This window comes from Alosa alosa, chromosome 4 (genome assembly GCF_017589495.1).
Source record: "Alosa alosa isolate M-15738 ecotype Scorff River chromosome 4, AALO_Geno_1.1, whole genome shotgun sequence".
Classification (NCBI taxonomy): domain Eukaryota; kingdom Metazoa; phylum Chordata; class Actinopteri; order Clupeiformes; family Clupeidae; genus Alosa; species Alosa alosa.
Genome location: NC_063192.1, coordinates 16,953,245 through 16,973,669, shown reverse-complemented (window position 1 = coordinate 16,973,669; position 20,425 = coordinate 16,953,245). Strand labels below are relative to the sequence as shown.

The 20,425-nt window shown below is 40.2% G+C and overlaps 2 protein-coding genes across 2 annotated transcripts; both read left to right on the top strand.

Moving 5' to 3' along the window:
• Positions 1 to 1,601: 1,601 nt before the first annotated feature.
• prok1 (prokineticin 1) lies at positions 1,602 to 5,211 on the top strand. Its single transcript, XM_048240600.1, has 4 exons — positions 1,602 to 1,765; positions 2,645 to 2,784; positions 3,243 to 3,351; positions 4,741 to 5,211. The coding sequence occupies exons 1-4, from the start codon at positions 1,685 to 1,687 to the stop codon at positions 4,858 to 4,860; spliced, it is 450 nt and encodes a 149-aa protein (XP_048096557.1). The 5' UTR covers positions 1,602 to 1,684; the 3' UTR covers positions 4,861 to 5,211.
• A 2,268-nt stretch (positions 5,212 to 7,479) lies between these two features.
• LOC125293893 (pepsin A-5-like) lies at positions 7,480 to 17,084 on the top strand. Its single transcript, XM_048242107.1, has 9 exons — positions 7,480 to 7,565; positions 7,682 to 7,829; positions 13,441 to 13,561; positions 13,692 to 13,810; positions 14,060 to 14,268; positions 14,358 to 14,474; positions 15,090 to 15,234; positions 15,335 to 15,433; positions 15,536 to 17,084. Exons 1-9 carry the CDS (start codon positions 7,504 to 7,506, stop codon positions 15,668 to 15,670), a joined length of 1,155 nt encoding a protein of 384 aa, XP_048098064.1. The 5' UTR covers positions 7,480 to 7,503; the 3' UTR covers positions 15,671 to 17,084.
• Positions 17,085 to 20,425: the final 3,341 nt, after the last annotated feature.

Genomic DNA, 20,425 nt, shown 5'->3' with positions numbered 1-20,425 from the left:
CAATGGTACGCTTGGCAGCTTTAATATGCGACCATATAGAGTGAATCAGTGTGACAAGTGAGATAAAAAAAATATTGTCCAGTTTGTCTTCATTATGTCTAGCATTAATGTTGTGGTGTGAAGAGCAGCACCAGTAGGGTTTGGACCAGAGACAAATTGGAGAGTAGAGGAAGTATTATTTTCTTTTCAAGTTGGAGAGACACTTCTAAGAGAGGTCCCTGTACTATTCATGCATGAAGGGAGCTCAACATATCTGATGAGAGAGAACAGTTAGCTTTTCTCTTTCTATTTTGTGGCATTTCTGATGCACACATTTAGCTAAGTTTTGAATAGGTCTAGTTGAAATGATATGGTATCTTTGTTCATTTATAGGCCCAGAGTTTGTGGAAAATCCATAGATCAAATCACCTCTGGATATAACTTGGGCATCAGATCACTCTAGTCATCTTTATATAGTAGTCTAATAAATTTGTTATGTTGGTTTTGACATGAAGTGTACATGGCTGTATGTGCCGGTATCAGTGTGCTGTCTACTGATACTGGCTCTCAACATTTGCCTATACTCCTCCGGTATCGTTCGGGCACTGTCAGAATGATTTCTCTCCTGTCTGCAGAGAGGGGACTGGCCAGGCATTCGTGCTGACAGGGCCAAAATGTGAAATGTAATTATGTGCCATGGCCAGACAAGGATTTCAGTGAAGAATCACCTGTACAGAGGCCAAGTAATGCTCTGCTGACTAACCTATAGCATTTCCACACCCACCCTGGGCTTTAAATCTCATTCTAACAGGCCTTGTCTGACACCTCCGTGCTCGTCATCATGGAGAAGACCTGTGGACATATGCACGCACAGAGCTGGAGGAGCTCAGCATTATATGACTAATTCATAAATTGATAGAACAGAGACTTTGGCAACGTCACAGATTTAAATTATTTTAACCAGAAACTTTTAAATAATAGGAAATGCATGTTCAGCTAAAGTATTAGTAAAGTTCATCACTATCTTTTACTTTTTATCTGCTCTCACCACTGGGTCAGACATGTTAGAATGATTTTTGCCTATAAACTTTCTGATAGATAGGATAGGCATTTTTAGAATGTTCTCAAAAACAAACCCTCAAATTTCAGAAATAGTAAATGTATTGTATTACAATGTGATTGAATTATCCGTATATATCAGTGGTTTACCTCCTAAATGTCATTTAGAATTTGAAGCAAACTTTTCATTCTAGATATTAAAAATGTATGCACTAATATGTGGGCCTAATCATCTGCCGACATCCACAAGTGACATACTTTATGCCTTAACCGAAATTTGTCAGTGATAGACTCTTTCGCTTTGGCAAAGATACAATGTGGGGCTGATGCTTACAAACATGTCATTGTTAAAGACCATCTTCCAAATATATACTTTATATAGACTGTGCCTGAACATAGGACTGGCATCAAACAGCCATTCAAGCCATGTAAGGAAGACTCCTTTCACCACGCTCAGCGTCACACAAAATGAGATGACGAGAGTCCAGACTAAAGAGAGGGAGGGGAGGAGAGTGATACATAAAGAAGGAATCATTGCTCCAGAGGCTTGCCTTGAAGAAGAAGAAGAAGAGTAGGGGGAGACAACTGAGGACCATCTTCCAGACATTTCAATCTTCTGTCGCACAAAACTTCTGGGTTTGCTGCTATGACCAAGCTTGTGCCTTTATCGGTAGTGCTGGTCCTGCTGCTGTCTCTGAACTGGTCTAGAGGGGCTGTTATCACAGGGGTGAGTTGTTTTAGTCATGGGGGTGTTTTGCATTTGCACTGTAATTTGACTAGGTTTGCTAAGGCTTATCATGGGCACTCATTACATAGATGGACCAGACTTGTTGCTTGACCACCTAAATGGGAATGGGAATTTTCCTCATTTGTTGTTGTTCTTGAGTCTTATCATTATAATTCAGTTTTCAGGGATGTGTCACAGTTGAGTGGACTACAGCAACCTGAGGCTAAGATAATTTTGAAGCAACTCCATGCATGTCCTTTGCGAGTGATTTGTGTTGTATTGTCATGGCATTATTGTGTATTTGAAGTACTTCTCCCACAGGCACTGGGCAGCCAGAGAAACTGATAGTCCATACTAGCATAATCAAACCAGGGAGGTCAGTGTAGAGGGACGTTACAGAGCCCGGGAGGTCTCATTGAGAGATGTTTTATTTGTTGTATGTGAGAAAATGTGCACTCATTTTACAAAATGATGTGCTCATTTTATAAAATTGGACGCCTATTTTAGTAAATTGTGTGCTCATTTTTAAAAATCGTGGGCTCGTTATGCTAAATTGTGCCCTCATCTCTCTCGTTTACGAGTGCACAATTTAGTAAAATGAGTGCACGATTTAGTAAAAAAAGCACACCATTTAGTAGAACTAGCACACAATTTACTCAAATGAGTGGACACAATCTAGTAAAATGAGCGCACGATTTAGTCAAACAAGCACACAATTTAGTAAAACGAGCACACATTCTCTCGACATCCAAAAAATCTTGCAGTGACACCACCCGGGTTCTGTAGGATGTAATAATGCAACTGTGACATTAGGACCGAATTCTCTCTCTCTCTCTCTCTCTCTTTCTCTCTCTCTCTCTCTGTGTGTGTGTGTGTCAGGCGTGCGATAAGGATATGCAGTGTGGTCTTGGTTTGGATATGCAGCCTGTGGTCTTGGTTTGTGAGGGCGATGCTGTCACCCCTACAGCCATAAGGTGTGATTATGTGGGACCTATGAGTGTCACCTCTATAGCCATAAGGTATGATTATGTGGGACCTACGAGTGTCACCCCTACAGCTATAAGGTAGTGATTATGTGGGACCTACGAGTGTCACCCCTACAGCCATAAGGTATGATTATGTGGGACCTATGAGTGTCACCTCTATAGCCATAAGGTATGATTATGTGGGACCTACGAGTGTCACCCCTACAGCTATAAGGTAGTGATTATGTGGGACCTACGAGTGTCACCCCTACAGCCATAAGGTAGCGATTATGTGGGACCTACAAGTGTCACCCCTACAGGTGGGACCTACGAGTGTCATCCCTTACAGCCATAAGGTAGTGATTATGTGGGTCCTCACACCCTATAGTCATAAAGTAGTCATTATGTGGAACCTACGAGTGTCACCCCTACAGCCATAAGGTAGTGATTATGTGGGACCTACGAGTGTCACCCCTACAGCTATAAGGTAGTGATTATGTGGGACCTCACAGATCCCTTACAGCAGTGTCCCCCTACAGCCATAAGGTAGCGATTATGTGGGACCTACAAGTGTCACCCCTACAGGTGGGACCTACGAGTGTCATCCCTTACAGCCATAAGGTAGTGATTATGTGGGTCCTACGAGTGTCACCCCTATAGTCATAAAGTAGTCATTATGTGGAACCTACGAGTGTCACCCCTACAGCCATAAGGTAGTGATTATGTGGGACCTACGAGTGTCACCCCTACAGCCATAAGGTAGTGATTATGTGGGACCTACGAGTGTCATCCCTTACAGCCATAAGGTAGTGATTATGTGGGTCCTACGAGTGTCACCCCTATAGTCATAAAGTAGTCATTATGTGGAACCTACGAGTGTCACCCCTACAGCCATAAGGTAGTGATTATGTGGGACCTACGAGTGTCATCCCTTACAGCCATAAGGTAGTGATTATGTGGGTCCTACGAGTGTCACCCCTATAGTCATAAAGTAGTGATTATGTGGGACCTACGAGTGTCATCCCTTACAGCCATAAGGTAGTGATTATGTGGGACCTACGAGTGTCATCCCTTACAGCCATAAGGTAGTGATTATGTGGGTCCTACGAGTGTCACCCCTATAGTCATAAAGTAGTGATTATGTGGGACCTATGAGTGTCACCCCTACAGCCATAAGGTAATGATCGTGTGGGACCTATGAGTGTTACCTCCAGTGCTATAAGGTATGATTATGTGGGTCTTATGAGTGTCACTCCTACAGCCATAAGGTAGTGAATGTGTAGGACTTTGTATAATTGCACGGAATAATGGTCATGTCCGTGCCTCAGAAAACAATTATGAGGATTTAAATTAAATCCATGTCATTTAGAAATGGCTTTAATTATTGCTAAATAAATGTTTTCAATGTATTATCAATCAAATAATGAAGTTGAAGACTATGGTGGTCTAAACATCTCAGCTCTTTACACACTGATAGAGTGACAGCTCAGCCACACTTCACTGCTTAAAGCATCAGGAGACACAGAATTTAGATACTATGTCAAGCCGGAGCTTCTCTGGAACAAGATCTAGGAGATATCGATCCTCAGTAGATCTGAATCGTATATCATTCTCCCTGTCAGTGATGCTATAGAAAGGGTCAGCACTTGTGGTGATGTATCTCTTGGAGCCAGACATCGTAAGATCGCTCAGACACATTCAGACAAGATCCTTATCCTCAGAGACTGTCATAATGTCAAACATGCCAAAGCTAAAGAACTTTTGCTTGTCTCAATTCAGACTCATATTGTGCGTTGACTATTTCCATATGAATGTGTAATCTGTAGAGGATTCTGCCTTAATGAGTTTAAAATGAGATGGACTGTTCTAGTGAAAAACATATGTGTGTAACGTGTGTGTAACAACAGTTCAACAGTTCAAAATGACAATGTCATCTCCCTCACATGATGTCTTTACTTCCACAAGGGGGCACAATTCATTCAACATTCAAATCACACTTTGTTTGAACAGGTTCCTTTTGCTGGGAAGAGACTGCACCACACATGCCCGTGTCACCCTCACCTGGCGTGCACAAGGTATACAGACACCAGATACAGGTGTACCAGCGACTTCAAAAATCTAGACTTTTGACAGAAAGGACTCAGACCAAAAGCAGAAGAATCAAATCAATAGACAGCTGTGGAAATACTTGAAGGAGAGACACTGGGAAAAACGAGAGACAACCATCATGACCACCTGTCTTCTCATTACAGTACATCTCATAAACAGTCCACTGCAGCATAAAACATCCAAGTCAACACTGTAAATCATTCCTGATTTAATGACAAATGTAATGAATTTCAGCACTATTAATTATGAATTTATAATGCATTTTCCCAAATATATATATATATGACCAATATTTTCAGTGTGTAAGGTCAGGGGATAAAAGTATTTTTTGTTTTTTGGTTATTTATTTGATGTGCGGTCCTCTGAGTGTTCTCATCTACGTCACAGAATCCAAAAAGGACAATACTGTTCAAACAGTAAGTAATATGTAAATAAACATTTGTGAAACTTAAATATGAGCTGCTTTATTCACTCCAGATGATTAAAATGAATGATAATGCAATGCTTAACCTACAATAAGTTTTGTTGACTTGTCAGACAAGTTGATAAATACCAAGAGAATGAATGCTGGACGTGACCATGTATTTATTTCCTCATGAAAGTCTATTGAACCATAATCTGCTTTAGACTGTATACCTCCAGATCTCCAGGAGGGTAGACAGGAAACTGAAAATGTAGGAAGGGGTTCAGTCCTTCCCTGTAAATGTTGAAATGTTGAGAACTGGATGTACAGTCTCTGGCTGTGTGGGCATGCATACAGTAAGGAGATGCAGTCACACAGTGGAGGCTAAAGGAAGAAAATTGGCCCTGTCATTCTATACTGTAATTAAACTGTGAAGGCCATGCAGATAAGCTGAAATGAACACAATTGGGACTACTTTACCTCCAAACTAGCTCATGTCCCTTATCTGATGATTTCCTTTTCAGGATTTTACATATTTGAGTATACTGGAATATACTAGTAGAGATGTTAGCTCCATTTTGGAAAATGATGAGGAGCGGGAAAGCTTTGGTGCAACTGGCAGCGTCCACACCATATTTAGAGCCAAAAGCTCACTACCTGTGGTCATTTCTTGATGCCATCTTTCTCTTCCAATTACTTCACTGTCTTATCTGATTAAAGGCAAAAGCCCAAAATATAAAAAAATTACATGTTTGCAGGTCTATAGTGCTTGACATAGGTAAGAGAAGCTCTTTGTTTTCTCTGTGTGTGCCTATGTGTTATAAACCAACTTCATGTTCCTGAGCAGGCAGTCATTAGATATTTGTCAAGGCTATTTTGTATTTTTAAAAGAAACGCGGAAGCTATACTGCATATGTTCTGCAAGGAGTGTCTGTGGCAGCCTTTATCTCTAGTCTCAAGAATAACCTTGAAGTAGGTAAAGCAAATTCCACCATGGAGGCAAAATTATTGTTTGAGAGGTTTCTGAGAAAACCAGGACGTTCCAGAAGCCGCACATCAGATACATGTACTGTAATGGATTAACCATATTCTCTGTAGTGCAGTTACGTAGCATAATGACATCAAGGTCCTTACCAAACTTTGTAAGTAGGAGGACTGTGAACATGTGTGAGATTAAATGAGCCAAGTACAGACAAGAAGTCAAAATTTAAAATGAGCAATTATCTATTGGAATTGGAGACAGTCGAATGATCAATTCATGTACAAAGCAACCAAGTTGTCTTGGAGGACAATAGATGACAACCAAATGAGTCATAGCTGTGTGCAAGCAGCAAATGTGTGAACTTTCAGTCATTAGAGTCAAAAAATCCAGTCCCACCTTCTTTACCAGAAATTCAACTGCTATGGCAAAAGGCATAATTAGTTGACAGTGCTGCAAGTGTGGCTGTGTTCCTGGCCTAATCCACATATCACTAAGAGCGAGTGACAAGTTAAAACTGTGAGGCCAGAGCAAGAATGAATTCTTCCTTATTAACTGCAGATTGACAACTCCACAACCCAATGGAGAGGACAAGACCTTGAAGATGCTGGACCGATTAATTAGGTTGCACTGTGTTTTAACATAAGGGCACCATTTCACTTGGTTGCATACTGCATAACAGGGAAAGTGCATCACTGCAAAATAAAAGCTAGCTCAAATGAGTAGCCAAGCACAGAACTAGGTAAGACAAGAATGAGACTTTTGCTGCCTGAAAAATGCCTTACTCTTGTCCTTGCTCGGTGACTTGTGGCTTGTCTTGACACAAGGAGGGCTTCACTCAAGGGATGACGCTCCAGAGCAATAATGCATTTAAATAAAATAAAAACCTAATTAATCATTGCTGAAAACCAACCCTTATATAAAAAAGTTTGTTTATTATCTTGATAAGGTGACCATTTGAGAGATTATCTCAGTCAGGGTATGCAATTTCTGAAAAGTCTTAGAACAAAAACACCGTTGAGTCAGATCAATGTTTCCACACACTGCACAATAATTTTAGTTCATGCATGAACACATTTGAGTCAAAGGCGTTCCCTCATTGTCAATACTAGCACATATTATGCTATGAAAGCAGTTCAAAGTCACATAGTCACTTGCATGCGCAATGACATTGTTCCCACAGCTTATCTGGAATCTCTTATCTTACGCTTTCTTCTAGGATATATATTGCCGGGTTGAAGCACATTCCGTCAGTCGCTGGGTAGGCTACAACCTCACCTGAATGAGCATGATGAAGTGGATTTTTGTTCTTGGGGCCCTGGTGGCTTTCTCCGAGTGTTTACGGTGAGTCTCATATAGTCCATTATTGGGTCTTCTTCTCTATTTTCCACAGATAGGTGTGATCATATCTAATTCCTTGTGTATGTGTGTGTGTGTGTGTGTGTGTGTGTGTGTTTCAGGGTGCCGCTGATCAGGGGTAAGACACCCCGGCAGAAACTGCAGGAAAAGGGTCTTTGGGAGGAGTACAGGAAAAAGTTCCCATACCAGCCCATGGTCAAGTTCCAGCAGCAGCAGAATGGCGCTGAGAGCATGACCAATGATGCCGATGTAAGTGAAGGACTGTTGAAGAATATAATGTCTGCCTCGCTTGGTTAATGAATTCATATGTGATTTTTTTCATCTTTAATGGCCTTATTTGTCTCATTGCTTCACCATGTTGAGATTTAGAGAAAGGGGATATTTTTATCAGCGCATGCATTATTGAAGGAATTGAATCCAGGGCATAATCACATGCAGATAGCTACAGTAATAACTTAAATGCTATTCTAATGCTGCAACTGTAGGTCTGTACCTGAAATGTTAAAATCCTTAAATGTTAATAGCTTAAATGTTATTCTGTTGGTGTAAGTCACTTTGGATAAACGCGTCTGCCAAATGAATAATTGAAATTAATAAGTGAGATAGTAGCTGTTTGAAGTTTATTTTTTTAATTGATATGGTCCTCTCTGCAAATGTTTAGTTTTTTTTCTCTATCTATGTCTTTTTTGTCCTTGTATAACACAAAATGCTCGGCTCAGCTCTAGTCTGACAACTTGAACATCTGGCACACAAAGATAATTTCTGGATAAACATGCCAACTGGCTTAGATTTGCTTATTACACTATTTTCTATTTCAAGTATTTCAATTTTTATAGACTTTATCATAAATCTGTTTCAGTTATTGTCTGTAGTTAATAGTGACAATCCCGCACTGGTCATATAGGTTTAGTCAGAGGTTTTTTTTTTTCGGATTAAAAAAAAAAATCACTAATTTTGTGGCAACATTTCCCGGGTACGACGGAGTATTAGGGCCACACATGAAGGACATTTTTTTTTTTGCCATGACGAGATTAAACTCGACATGTCGACTTTAAAGTCGCCATGTCAACATTAAACTCGACATTTCGAGAATAAAGTTGAAATGTAATATCGACTTTAATCTTGACGTATCGACTTTAATGTCGCCATGTCGACATTAAACTCAACATTTCGAGAATAAAGTTGAAATATCATGTCGACTTTAATCTCGACGTGTCGACATTAAACTCAACATTTTGAGAATAAAGTTAGTTTGGAGAGAGAACGACCGCTCGGGACGATTGAAAGGGAGGACGAATGAAACAATGCAACAAGTGCAACAATGATTCAGAGTGTTCGAGTGCAACAATGATTAGACATAGGCCTAGGCCTATATCATGTGGACAAAACATAGAACAAATTAACCTACGTTGCTCAGCCAAATACTTTGCTGTTAGGTCCTTATCACGGAGTTACAGGCTTATAAATGCGATGGTCAAAAGTAGCCTAAACGTCATAGCGGTTTATTTATTTATTGTAGGCCTATTATTAAAGTGTTGTTCTAAACATTTAGTTGTTGCATCTAAATGTTCAACTTCATGCTTATGCACTAGAGGCATACTAGGCGCTCTCCAATCCTAGACTTTCACGTTGCTTGTTAAGTAATGGATGCAAAACAGCCCATTGCTGAATGTCTATGGAGGGACGAATGAAGCTGTCCTCCCGACCACCCCATGTAGGCTAGTAGCCTACATATGCACCTAAAAAGTGTATAAATAAAGTGCATGCACACATATTCTCTCACAAGATCAAAATAGTATATATGCTTAGGCTATACCTGTGTTTCTAGCCTCCTATAGGCTACGTATTGCAGGTGAGACATGGAAAAGCAGTTTTAGAAAAATTAGTTTTGCCATGTTATCCTATGGAGAGTGACGCCCGTGGGTCATGAAGGGCAGTTATTTGGATGTGCAGTGGCCTTAACCACGTAAAACAGAGTGAAATAACATTTTGTATAGAAACATCATTGGATACATATATTTTTCTAGCTCTTTAGCCTAAACGGCATAGTTTCCATAACCGCGAGACAGCACTTCACGATGACGGCAATGATCGTTAACAGACAAGACGCAATCTATCTGAATATCTGCAATCTATCTGAAATAACACCTATTTGAAGCCCATTTTTCATGTAACATATTGTGTATTAGTGTAGGCTACATAGCTTAAACTGTGTAGGCAGTAGGGCCTATTATGAAGTTTAATGTCAGCATGTCGACTTTAAAAGTCGACATCGCCGAGATTAAAGTCGACATTAAATTTCAACTTTATTCTCGAAATGTCGAGTTTAATGTCGACATGTCGACTTTAAAGTCAACATGTCGAGTTTAATCTCGCCATGGCAAAAATATTTTTTCTCTTCATGTGTGGCCCTAATACTCCGTCGTACCCGGGACTCTGAAAGACCAGGGTGCACGAAAGATGGTGGGCATGTAGCCCCACAAATATGACACAGAAACATTGGACAGACAGTTTTCTTTGAATATCTCAAGAACTGTAGGGCCTAGGAGGACCACATTTTTTTTGTATGTTGGTCTCAAGGGGTCATGTCAACCCATCCCATATCCACTCATTTGATGTATAGTGCCACCTAGTTAAAAAGGAAAAAGCAAAAACGAGGCATTGTAATCGCAGGTAACTTTGGCTGACGGGTTCAAAATTGCACAGAATTTGAAGTGTAGGATCATTATGACACCCTTTAAATACATTCCGTTCATGGGGGATCATACGTAAGGAATAACGGCCGCCGAGGTGTCCCGTTATACGGAATTAATGAACGAGGGCAGAAGGCAAAGAACTCCCCGATGCACAGCGGAGTTGCCTCCGCCTAAGTCCATTAATTCCGTATAACAGGATACCTCAAAGGCCGTTATCCCGCTTATCACCCAGTTGCCACTATAGGCAATAGTCATGCCTTTATAGAACGCAAAGGAGACATGCACTTCCGTTTAAAAAGAAGCCGACTTTTTGTACAACTTTATTTGGCCCTATAACAGCAATAGCATGGACAGTTAGCTTGTTTACAATTGATTTCATTGTTGCGAAGTCTGCTTTCAGGCTCAACCGTCGTCCTACTATGGTTGTTATAGAGTTGATTGAAGAATTAATATGGAACGGTGATTAAACTTTTTTTTACCAGATCTATTTCATAGGTGTCATGTTATTCAGAATTAATAGCCACCCCACCAGCAAATCAGAAAATAGTATTTCTTCTCTCCCGGTGCTAAAATAAATTATTACATGGCTCTTCATAATGCTGAAGAATGCTCCATTCACTTGAATGGGCCTTCCCAACATTCGGTGGTCTGCTATTTCTCGATAACAGACCGTTGCTAAGTATAACAGACCGCTGTCAAGGAAAATGGGTTTTGTGCTTCTAATTCACGTCTTTCATATCACTACGCAACGACTAGAACTTCATTTAAAAGTGTAAGCAGACGGTTGATCAGCTGTGTTCTAAATGTAGACAGAAAGTTTATTGGATGTTGATAGGCAGATTGTTTAATGGATGTTGATACATAGTTTAATGGGTGGATGAGTGAATGGTTTGAAGAAGATGGATGGATAAAAAGTTGGATGGAATGTGCCTTTATATCCCTGTAGAATGGAGAGGCACAGAGACAGGCCTAGTTGAGCAGAAAGCAGTTGATACAGGTGCAGTCAGCTTAATTGACTCTTTTTGGGGGCCTAGTTGAGCAGCTGGCAGTTGATACAAGTGCAAATCAATTTAATTAGCCCATTGTGATGGCATAGTGCCAATGCACAGGGGTCATTTTCAAGACCTATGTTACAACGTTTGAACGAAGTTTCTACGTTAAACGGTTGAAGCTAAATTAGACGCAGAACATTTGGCAAGAAGAAGGAGAAGACTTCGGATAACATTTTCATGCACTGTAATTAGTTGGGGCTCCTTTTGCCTAAATTACTGCAGCAATGCGGCGTGGCATGGAGTCGATCAGTCTGTGGCACTGCTCAGGTGTTATGAGACCCCAGGTTGCTCTGATAGGCCTTCAGCTTTTCTGCATTGTTGGGTCTGGCGTATCGCATCTTCCTCTTCACAATACCGGTTAAGGTCAGGCGAGTTTGCTGGCCAATTAAGAACGGGGATACCATGGTCCTTAAACCAGGTACTGGTAGCTTTGGCACCAGTCCTGTTGGAACATGAAATCTGCTTCTCCATAAAGTTGGTCAGCAGCAGGAAGCATGAAGTGCTCTACAACTTCCTGGTAGACGGCTACGTTGAGCCTGGACCTCAGAAAACACAGTGGACCAACACCAGCAGATGACATGGCACCCCAAACCATCACTGACTGGAAACTTTACACTGGACTTCAAGCAACGTGGATTCTGTGCCTCTCCTCTCTTCCTCCATCTGGGACCTTTATTTCCAAAGGAAATGCAAAATTCACTTTCATCAGAGAACATAACTTTGGACCACTCAGCAGCAGTCCAGTCCTTTTTGTCTTTAGCCCAGGCGAGATGCTTCTGACACTGTCTATTGTTCAAGAGTGGCTTGACACAAGGAATGCGACAGCTGAAACCCATGTCTTGCATATGTCTGTGCGTGGTGGTTCTTGAAGCACTGACTCCAGCTGCAGTCCATTCTTTGTGAATCTCCCCCACATTTTTGTATGGGTTTTGCTTCACAATTCTCTCCAGGGTGCAGTTATCCCTATTGCTTGTACACTTTTTTCTACCACATCTTTTCCTTTCCTTCGCCTCTCTATTAATGTGCTTGAACACAGAGCTCTGTGAACAGCCAGCCTCTTTAGCAATGCACTTCTGTGTCTTGCCCTCCTTGTGCAAGGTGTCATGGTCATCTTTTGGTTGAGTCAGCAGTCTTCCCCATGATTGTGTAGCCTACTGAACTAGACTGAGAGACCATTTAAAGGCCTGTGCAGGTGTTTTGAGTTAATTAGCTGATTAGAGTGTGGCACCAGGTGTCTTCAATATTGAACCTTTTCTAATTCTAATTCTAATTTTCTGAGATACTGAATTTGGGGTATCATTAGTTGTCAGTTATAATCATCAAAATTAAAAGAAATAAACACTTGAAATATATCAGTCTGTGTGGAAGTTTCACTTTTTGAAGGGAATTACTGAAATAACTCAACTTTTTCATGATATTCTAATTATATGACCAGCACCTGTATGTGTACATTTAGTGACTGTACACTACGCATGCACACACACATGCACTCATGAACACACACACACACACACACAGCACATATGCAGGCATACGTACAAACGCACATGCACGCACAAACACAGGCACGCACACAAGCACATGCACGCACACACACACATAAACACAAACACGTACACGCACACATGCACAAACACACACACACACACACACACACACACACACACACACACACACACACACACACACATAAACACACACACACACACCATTACCCCCACACACCCACTCACAAGCGAACAAACACATAAAACACACACACAGTCAAGCAGACACACGCACACACACACACACACACACTCCATTACCCCCACACACACACACTCACAAGCGAAAACACACACACAGAGAAGCACACATACACAAAAGCAAACGCACACATTCACACACTCATTTACATACACAAAAGTTGCTAGAGTGGGGGATGAAGTAGGAGATGGAGACAAATTGACAAGCGTGATTTATTTTTGTGGAGAGAATGTGCAGGTATTTTGTACCACTTTTCGGTACATCTAGTTCTGTTAATATGCTGTTACCATATTGTACCATGGTTTTTAATGAAAAATGGCATGTTCATTTACAGGATAATTTCCTTTTTTTCCTTAATTTTAGATAGATTACTATGGCATAATCTCCCTGGGAACTCCCCCCCAGTCCTTCAGAGTTATCTTTGACACTGGCTCCTCCAACCTGTGGGTGCCCTCTGTGTACTGCACCAGCAGCTCCGCTTGCAGTAAGTATGGCTTGGCTTGGTGGTGGAGGTCTTACCCATTTAGGCCTGAAACCGTGTCCAACATACTCTTCATTAAAATGGCTTGATCATCCTCTGTTTGAAATTGTACTAAAATGCCCCACTCTTTCAGATAACCATCGGAAGTTCAACCCTGATGTTTCCAGCACTTTCAAGAGCACTACAGAGCCTGTCCAGATTCAGTATGGAACTGGCAGCATGACTGGAATTCTGGGTTACGAAACCCTGGAGGTCATTACAGATCAATGTTTTTCTGTTTTGATTGAGCAGCCAGAATTGTGGTAGAAACATCAGAACTGATATCTTAGAAGTATTTCTATTTGGTATTTTAGCCAAAGCCCTCATGTCAACATATCCTCAGTTATTTCACCTGAATGTGGTGTCCTCATTAGACAGTACGCCCCCCGCGTACTACAATACACAATATGCATGCTTCTCTTCACCTTCCGAATGACAATTATTTGATTGACATTCTTCAAGGTGGGCGGAATCACTGTGAACAACCAGATCTTTGGCCTGACTGAAACTGAGGGTCAGTTCATGCAGTACATGACGTGGGACGGTATCCTGGGTCTTGCCTTCCCCTCCATTTCTGCGGCTGGAGCCACTCCCGTATTTGATAACATGATGAGTCAGGGCCTGGTCTCCCAGGACCTCTTCTCTGTATACCTCAGCAGAGAGTCTGCCACGTACTGCACTTCTATTTTCCCATTTGTTTTGATGTACCTGAAAGTTGTACATTACTTAAGAATGAACTCAACTTCTATTGCTGTTCCAGGGAAACTAAACCGGGCAGCGTGGTGATATTTGGTGAGATTGACTCTCAGTACTACACCGGCACCTTCAGCTGGATTCCTCTGACTGCAACAACCTACTGGCAGATCCAGATGGACAGGTATTGCACAAGTGATGGGCAGTTACTAGTTTAACTACATTTGTCAGTAGCTTGGCAGTAACATCGCCTAACTTTTCAGTAGCTAAGCTCTTTTATTGATCAGCGCAGTAGCTTCCTCGAAAGCTAATATCTCCTGGACATTTCTGACATTTCACACATAGATAGATAGATAGATAGACACATAATAGCGTTTCCCTGCAGTCATCAAACACATTAGTAAAACAGGATGTTTCTGTGTCGACGACAACACGCCGGGTACAAGCGCATGCGTAGGCCTACTGACTAATGTTCACGGTGATGACACACAGACAGTAGGCTAAGCGACACACATACAGACACTGGGAGGGAAAGGGAAAAGAGTCAAAGACAGAATGGCAGAGAGCCCAAGATCCGTTGAAGAGCATGAACATGTTACACCGTGGCCATACCTTCAAAAGTACGTCACTTTAGTCGAGATCAGCGAAAAGAAATATATTTTTATTTAGCTTGCCCATTTATATATATACATTTATTTAGTTTGCCCATCACTGAGTCCAACACACAACCAGATGCACACCTTGAGATACATATTGATCTGCTTTCCCCATATGACAACATCTTGTTGCGCCATTACAGTGTCACCATCAATGGAAATGTTGTCGGTTGTGCTGGTGGATGTCAAGCCATTGTTGACACCGGAACCTCCCTCCTTATTGGACCTTACAATGACATTCAGAACATCAACGGTTGGGTGGGTGCCTACACCAACAACTATGGGGATGTAAGTCTGCTTTTTTCCCCTATAATCTAAAATATGTCTATTTTTCAATGATGAAGAAAACAAAAACCGCACTAACTTGTGTGTGTCTTCCTTCCAACAGGCTGTTGTGTCGTGTGGAAACATCCTGAGCATGCCCGAGGTCGTCTTCCATATTAACGGACAAGCTTTGACTCTACCAGCGTCTGCCTATGTGTCTCAGGTGGGTGCACACAACGCTATGAGCAGATTATATCTGGTGGTGGAATAAATTTCATTGCTTTCACTCATGTATATGTGAGCACCATGATTTTTGTTTTTACAGGGACACAACAGCTGTACCACTGGTTTTTATAATGGAGGTGGCACAGCCTGGATCCTGGGTGACGTTTTCATCAGAGAGTTTTACACTGTCTTTGACAGGAAGTTACAAATGGTTGGTTTTGCTCCAGCTGTGTAAATACCATCTTATTGTAAAATGAAATATTTTATAATACTTTACCTTATTTTTTAGTAAGAATTATGAGCCTGATGAAATGTGCACAGTGAATCCATATAAACATTTGGAAGATTCTAATACATCTTTAAAATCAGTCTTCTTTCTCATCTAAAAGCTATATACACAATACTGTACACACCCAATGCTTGGTTTAATATTTATTTTGACTGACAAATTTAGAAACAAAACAATCCATCCCACATCTGTTTGAATAACATGAAATGGCACAGAGAACATTATTCAACCGAAAGTACAACAAAACCCCATCTCCAACCCCAACATTACTACAAGAGTGTGCCACCCACTTATGTGTTATAACAGTCATCCGTCAGAAAACAGCCTTAGAAAGCAAACAACTCATAGTTTCTGTGAAATGAGAGTCTGTCAACACACTTCGGGCAACGGTAGAATGCTCAACAGTATCAAGGAATTCCAGTGGTGTTTTTACTCAGGTTTTTCTTGGGCTCTGCATGTACACATTTGTATTAAGCTCACTGGTTTCTTCATGAGGCCTGAAGAAAAAAGTGAAGAGACCACTGACGTGCTTTACAATTTTTGCCCATTGCTTGAACACTATAGACACATGCTTAAACCAAAGTAGCAAAACTTGAAGCTTTTATTACAATACCTTAAACACAGTGTAACCATACCTTAAACAAAAGCGCTGCTTTGCACTTCAGTTGCAATTCTGCAACACACTTGCACCTTTCTGCAACACACTTGCTCCTGCACACTACACACTATTTCATACATAAGACACTTCGTTCATAAATTAAATCTCATGGGTACCATTGGGACAACACATCTATTCAAAATACAAAACACGTCGGGTGATTGAAAACACTTAGACACACATCTGAAAATACTTATTTACAAAACTGAACACCAATCAGCCAGCCACAAATAGGCCTCAGTTGAGCCATTTTGAGAACATTGCAAGCATGGAGGCAGGGAGAGCAAAATGAAGAGGAAGAGGAAGACAAAGAGAGAGAGGAGTAGGAGGTGGTCGAAGAGGTTATGCACGGAACAATATTTCAGATGACATTAGAGAAACTTTGGTGGATCATGTGATAAATCATGGTCTGACAATAAGGGAAGCTGGGCAGAGAGTCCACCACATCTAAGCCTGTTTTACAGTATGTTTTGTGTGTGTGTGTGTTACTGCATTTACTGTACTGTACTGTAAAGTATAGTACTGTCATGTACATTATTGAGTTGATGCCATTTGTAACCTTTCAGTACTTTCATTTTTGTTTTTTGTCAAAACCTTTGTTGTAAAAACATAACAAAAACTGTAAGTGTTGCATTGAGCTTCACAGAATGCTAAATGATAAACTGAATGAAAGCAGTGAAAATTAAAGACTACAGTGTTTTAAATAAAGTACACTAGTGTGTTGCTGCTAATCTGAAAGTGTATTCATATGATGCAAGTGTGTATCATTTTTTCATCAGAGTGACATTTTGACAAAGGATTGTTAGGTTTTGATAGCAGTGTTTCAATTCGACATAGATGAGAGGTTTATTTCCCAGTGTCTTGTGTGCTTGTGTGTAAAGTTTTAACACAATGAGCCCAGTTTTGCAAAGAAGTGTTCAAGCAATGGGCAAAAACTGTAAATCATTTTTTATTTGCAGTGAATGACACCATTTATAACATAGGCTATGTAAGGGGAGAAAGGAGTCTCAATATATATTGTACATATTAGATTCATCGATAAGCTGTCCGGATTCACCACATTCTTGCATTCCATCTCACACAGTCTTTTGCTGAACATATCCAAACATAACTAAATATTTAACTATGGAAACTATTTAATCACCAACAAAATGAGAATATTTAGTCTGCATTATTTAGAATTGCTCCATGCAAGACGTGACTCTGAGTTAGACAGGTAAGATTCAAATATACCGGTAGTTACTTACAGGCCATGTCCATACGAAGACCATTGACTGTTAACGTTTGTTATCGTTGTGGCCTTGCTTCCACACGAACACGGCGCATAGCCTACAATAGCACAAACACAGATATGTGCGCAATTACTTAGAATACATCGGGTTTACTGCAAATGCTGTTTAATTCGTACCGCCATAGACATTTAGCATTAGGCCTATTCATGGGTTTTATCAGGTCCCTTTCCACAGGCGTATAAAATCCAGCGTATGGTGCTTGATCAATACACCTGTGGAAAGTGACCTAATGAAACCCATGAATAGGCTGTTTTACATCCATTGCAAACAAACTACTAGCATTTAGCCTATGCACTTGCATTGATAGCCAACAAAGGCCTAGTGTGAATCGCGGACTATAACGAAAGAAAGCAGCCTAAAGAAGATTAATTCCACCTGCGTTCACCAAATAAAGGAGTGGACTGCATCCTTCATAAACCGTAAAAATGAACTTTAGTTTTACAGTTGAAAATTGAATTGTGCTCATGCTTTAGGCCTACTCACATGACCACTTCGGAGAATGCATAGGCTGTATAAAATAGAGAATTCTCTATAAAATAGTGAATCGTGAAAATCTGCACCGCCACAACAAAATCTACTGCCTGGCATATGCACTAGTTTTCACCTCTTCATAAGGACCCAAGATTTTTTTTCACCGGTGTCATTAAAGTTGTGAAAACTGTAAGAAAAAATATGCCTGTCGTTTTTGTGTAGACATGGCCACAGACAGCATGCAATCAGTAGAGTCATCTGGCTTTCCTTTGTCTATGAAAAAAAACATTACCACTCAAAATGTATAGTATTATCAACTTGTTTTATGGGACAAAATAATGTAACACAAACACAATTAAAGGTTCTGCATTGTTTTGTCAATAAAAAATTAGGTCTGTCAATCGATTAAAAAATGTAATCGAATGAATTACATACTCTATGATTAATTAATCTAAATTAATCACATATATAATTTTTGCTGTGAAAGTATTTTAAATATTTAAATTCAAATGAATCATTGAATTATCAGCATTAGTGACATTAAAGTTCAAAAACTCTTTTATTATTATTTTCACTGTTCAAATAATGGCCATAATAATCTATGATATGACCTAATATGCTGAGGAAATAAATTCAAAAGTGCTTCGGGAAGAAATTTTTTTTTCACATTTTTTCACAAGGCATTTCAGATTTAACCCTGTCAACACTATTTCTTTGCATTGATGTGCAACATTAGAGTTGATGAACTCGGGGATATGCAAATGACTTGCTGCAGACATTGCATAGGACTTTATTTTAATCAACACTTTATTTTTATCAACACCAGCAGGCCGTTTTTTAAAAGTAAATGTTCCAATCAATGATCTAGGCAGCACATTTTCTTCTCTCTCCTTAATTTTACAGTCTAATGGTTACTGACGGCTCGGGGTCAAAGGTCATACAGAATCGATTAATCTGCACTATTTTTTTAATCAGTTATTTTTTCTCAAATTAATTAATCAAAATGAATCAGTTATTTTGACAGCCCTATAAAAAATACCAATTTATATTGCATGATGTAGTTCACCCCTTTATGACCTTCAAGATTTTACTGAGCTTAATCCTGACTTGGGAGGGATCACAACATATGCTCATGATGAAGAGCAAGAGTATCATTATGATGCTGCAAACTGTTACACACAAAATGAACCTACTAAAATGTTTCCTTCTTATTCAGTATAGTTGCAAATCACAACAGTTCCAAAGGCTTAATGCAAAATAAAATCTAGGCTGGCATTTACACTCAGGGCCAGATGTACTAACGCGTTTGCGCCCATTTCAGGCGTATTTGTTTCGCAATGTGCGTGTAAAATCATTGCGAGGTATGTACAAACAGGCCGCAATGATGTAAAAGCGCAAACTGCCTGTTGCGGGAGCTGAAAGTGGCAGATTGCGATTGTCATGTCATGCATATGCATTCATGGGAGGATCCAGGGGAAAGTGGGAGTAAAAAGATGGGAGGGGAAGAGTAAAGAGCGCCTAGTTATGTATTCCGCGGTATGTACAAAGACTGCTCCTAAAAGCGCAAATCTATTCTGCGCCTAAATACTTCCGCCTTGTAAAAGCAGGTGTTAATCCAAATTGCAGTTCAATGCGTCAATAAGAGAACCTTTCAAAGACAACAGAATCGCTATTTAGAGCACCAGTTTTTGTGGTGAAAGTATTTGTACTACCAAAAGCAACCTTAACTTTTCGTTGGCCTTTTCAATGTCTTACTTTCACTTTCCGTCATTCACTTATACTTTCCTACTTGCTAGATTTGACCAATCTTCCATAGCCTACGTGCACAAGTAGTTTGAGTAGAACTACTGATCTTCATTATCTCCCTGCTTGTTTACATCTTATCATGTATGGTATTATTTCATGATCGCTAAACGTTTGATTCTTTTTAATGTTGTCATCAGTTAAAGGAATTATCCGGAGTAAAATGCACTTAATCAATTTACGGATGATTGGGAGTACACATGTTGAGTTGACATCAAAATCATGTCATTCGGATGTGTTTTGAGAAAGTTCGATTTTACCGTTTTTAGTCAAAACTCGTTAGCGTGGAAGTGAGAAGGGCATATTATTTCGCCGCTACAAAACGCTATTTTTATACCTCTTCTACAGTTCCAAACAACATTACACTTACGTGGTAGTGAGTACAGGGTCCCTCATTCAACTGCGCTTGTATGTAGGCGCTGCCATTCAGTTGTGGACGTTCGTAAATTGCGTAGAAAGGCAGAGAAAAGCGCAGTT

Excerpts from the sequence above, each read along its gene's own strand:
- prok1 (XM_048240600.1), top strand. The coding sequence starts at position 1,685 with ATGACCAAGCTTGTGCCTTTATCGGTAGTGCTGGTCCTGCTGCTGTCT. Across the intron at positions 1,766-2,644 it reads GAGGGGCTGTTATCACAGGG|GCGTGCGATAAGGATATGCA; the intron begins GTGAGTTGTTTT and ends TGTGTGTGTCAG. Across the intron at positions 3,352-4,740 it reads TCATCCCTTACAGCCATAAG|GTTCCTTTTGCTGGGAAGAG; the intron begins GTAGTGATTATG and ends TTGTTTGAACAG.
- LOC125293893 (XM_048242107.1), top strand. The coding sequence starts at position 7,504 with ATGAGCATGATGAAGTGGATTTTTGTTCTTGGGGCCCTGGTGGCTTTC. Across the intron at positions 13,562-13,691 it reads CACCAGCAGCTCCGCTTGCA|ATAACCATCGGAAGTTCAAC; the intron begins GTAAGTATGGCT and ends CCACTCTTTCAG. Across the intron at positions 14,475-15,089 it reads TGGCAGATCCAGATGGACAG|TGTCACCATCAATGGAAATG; the intron begins GTATTGCACAAG and ends GCGCCATTACAG.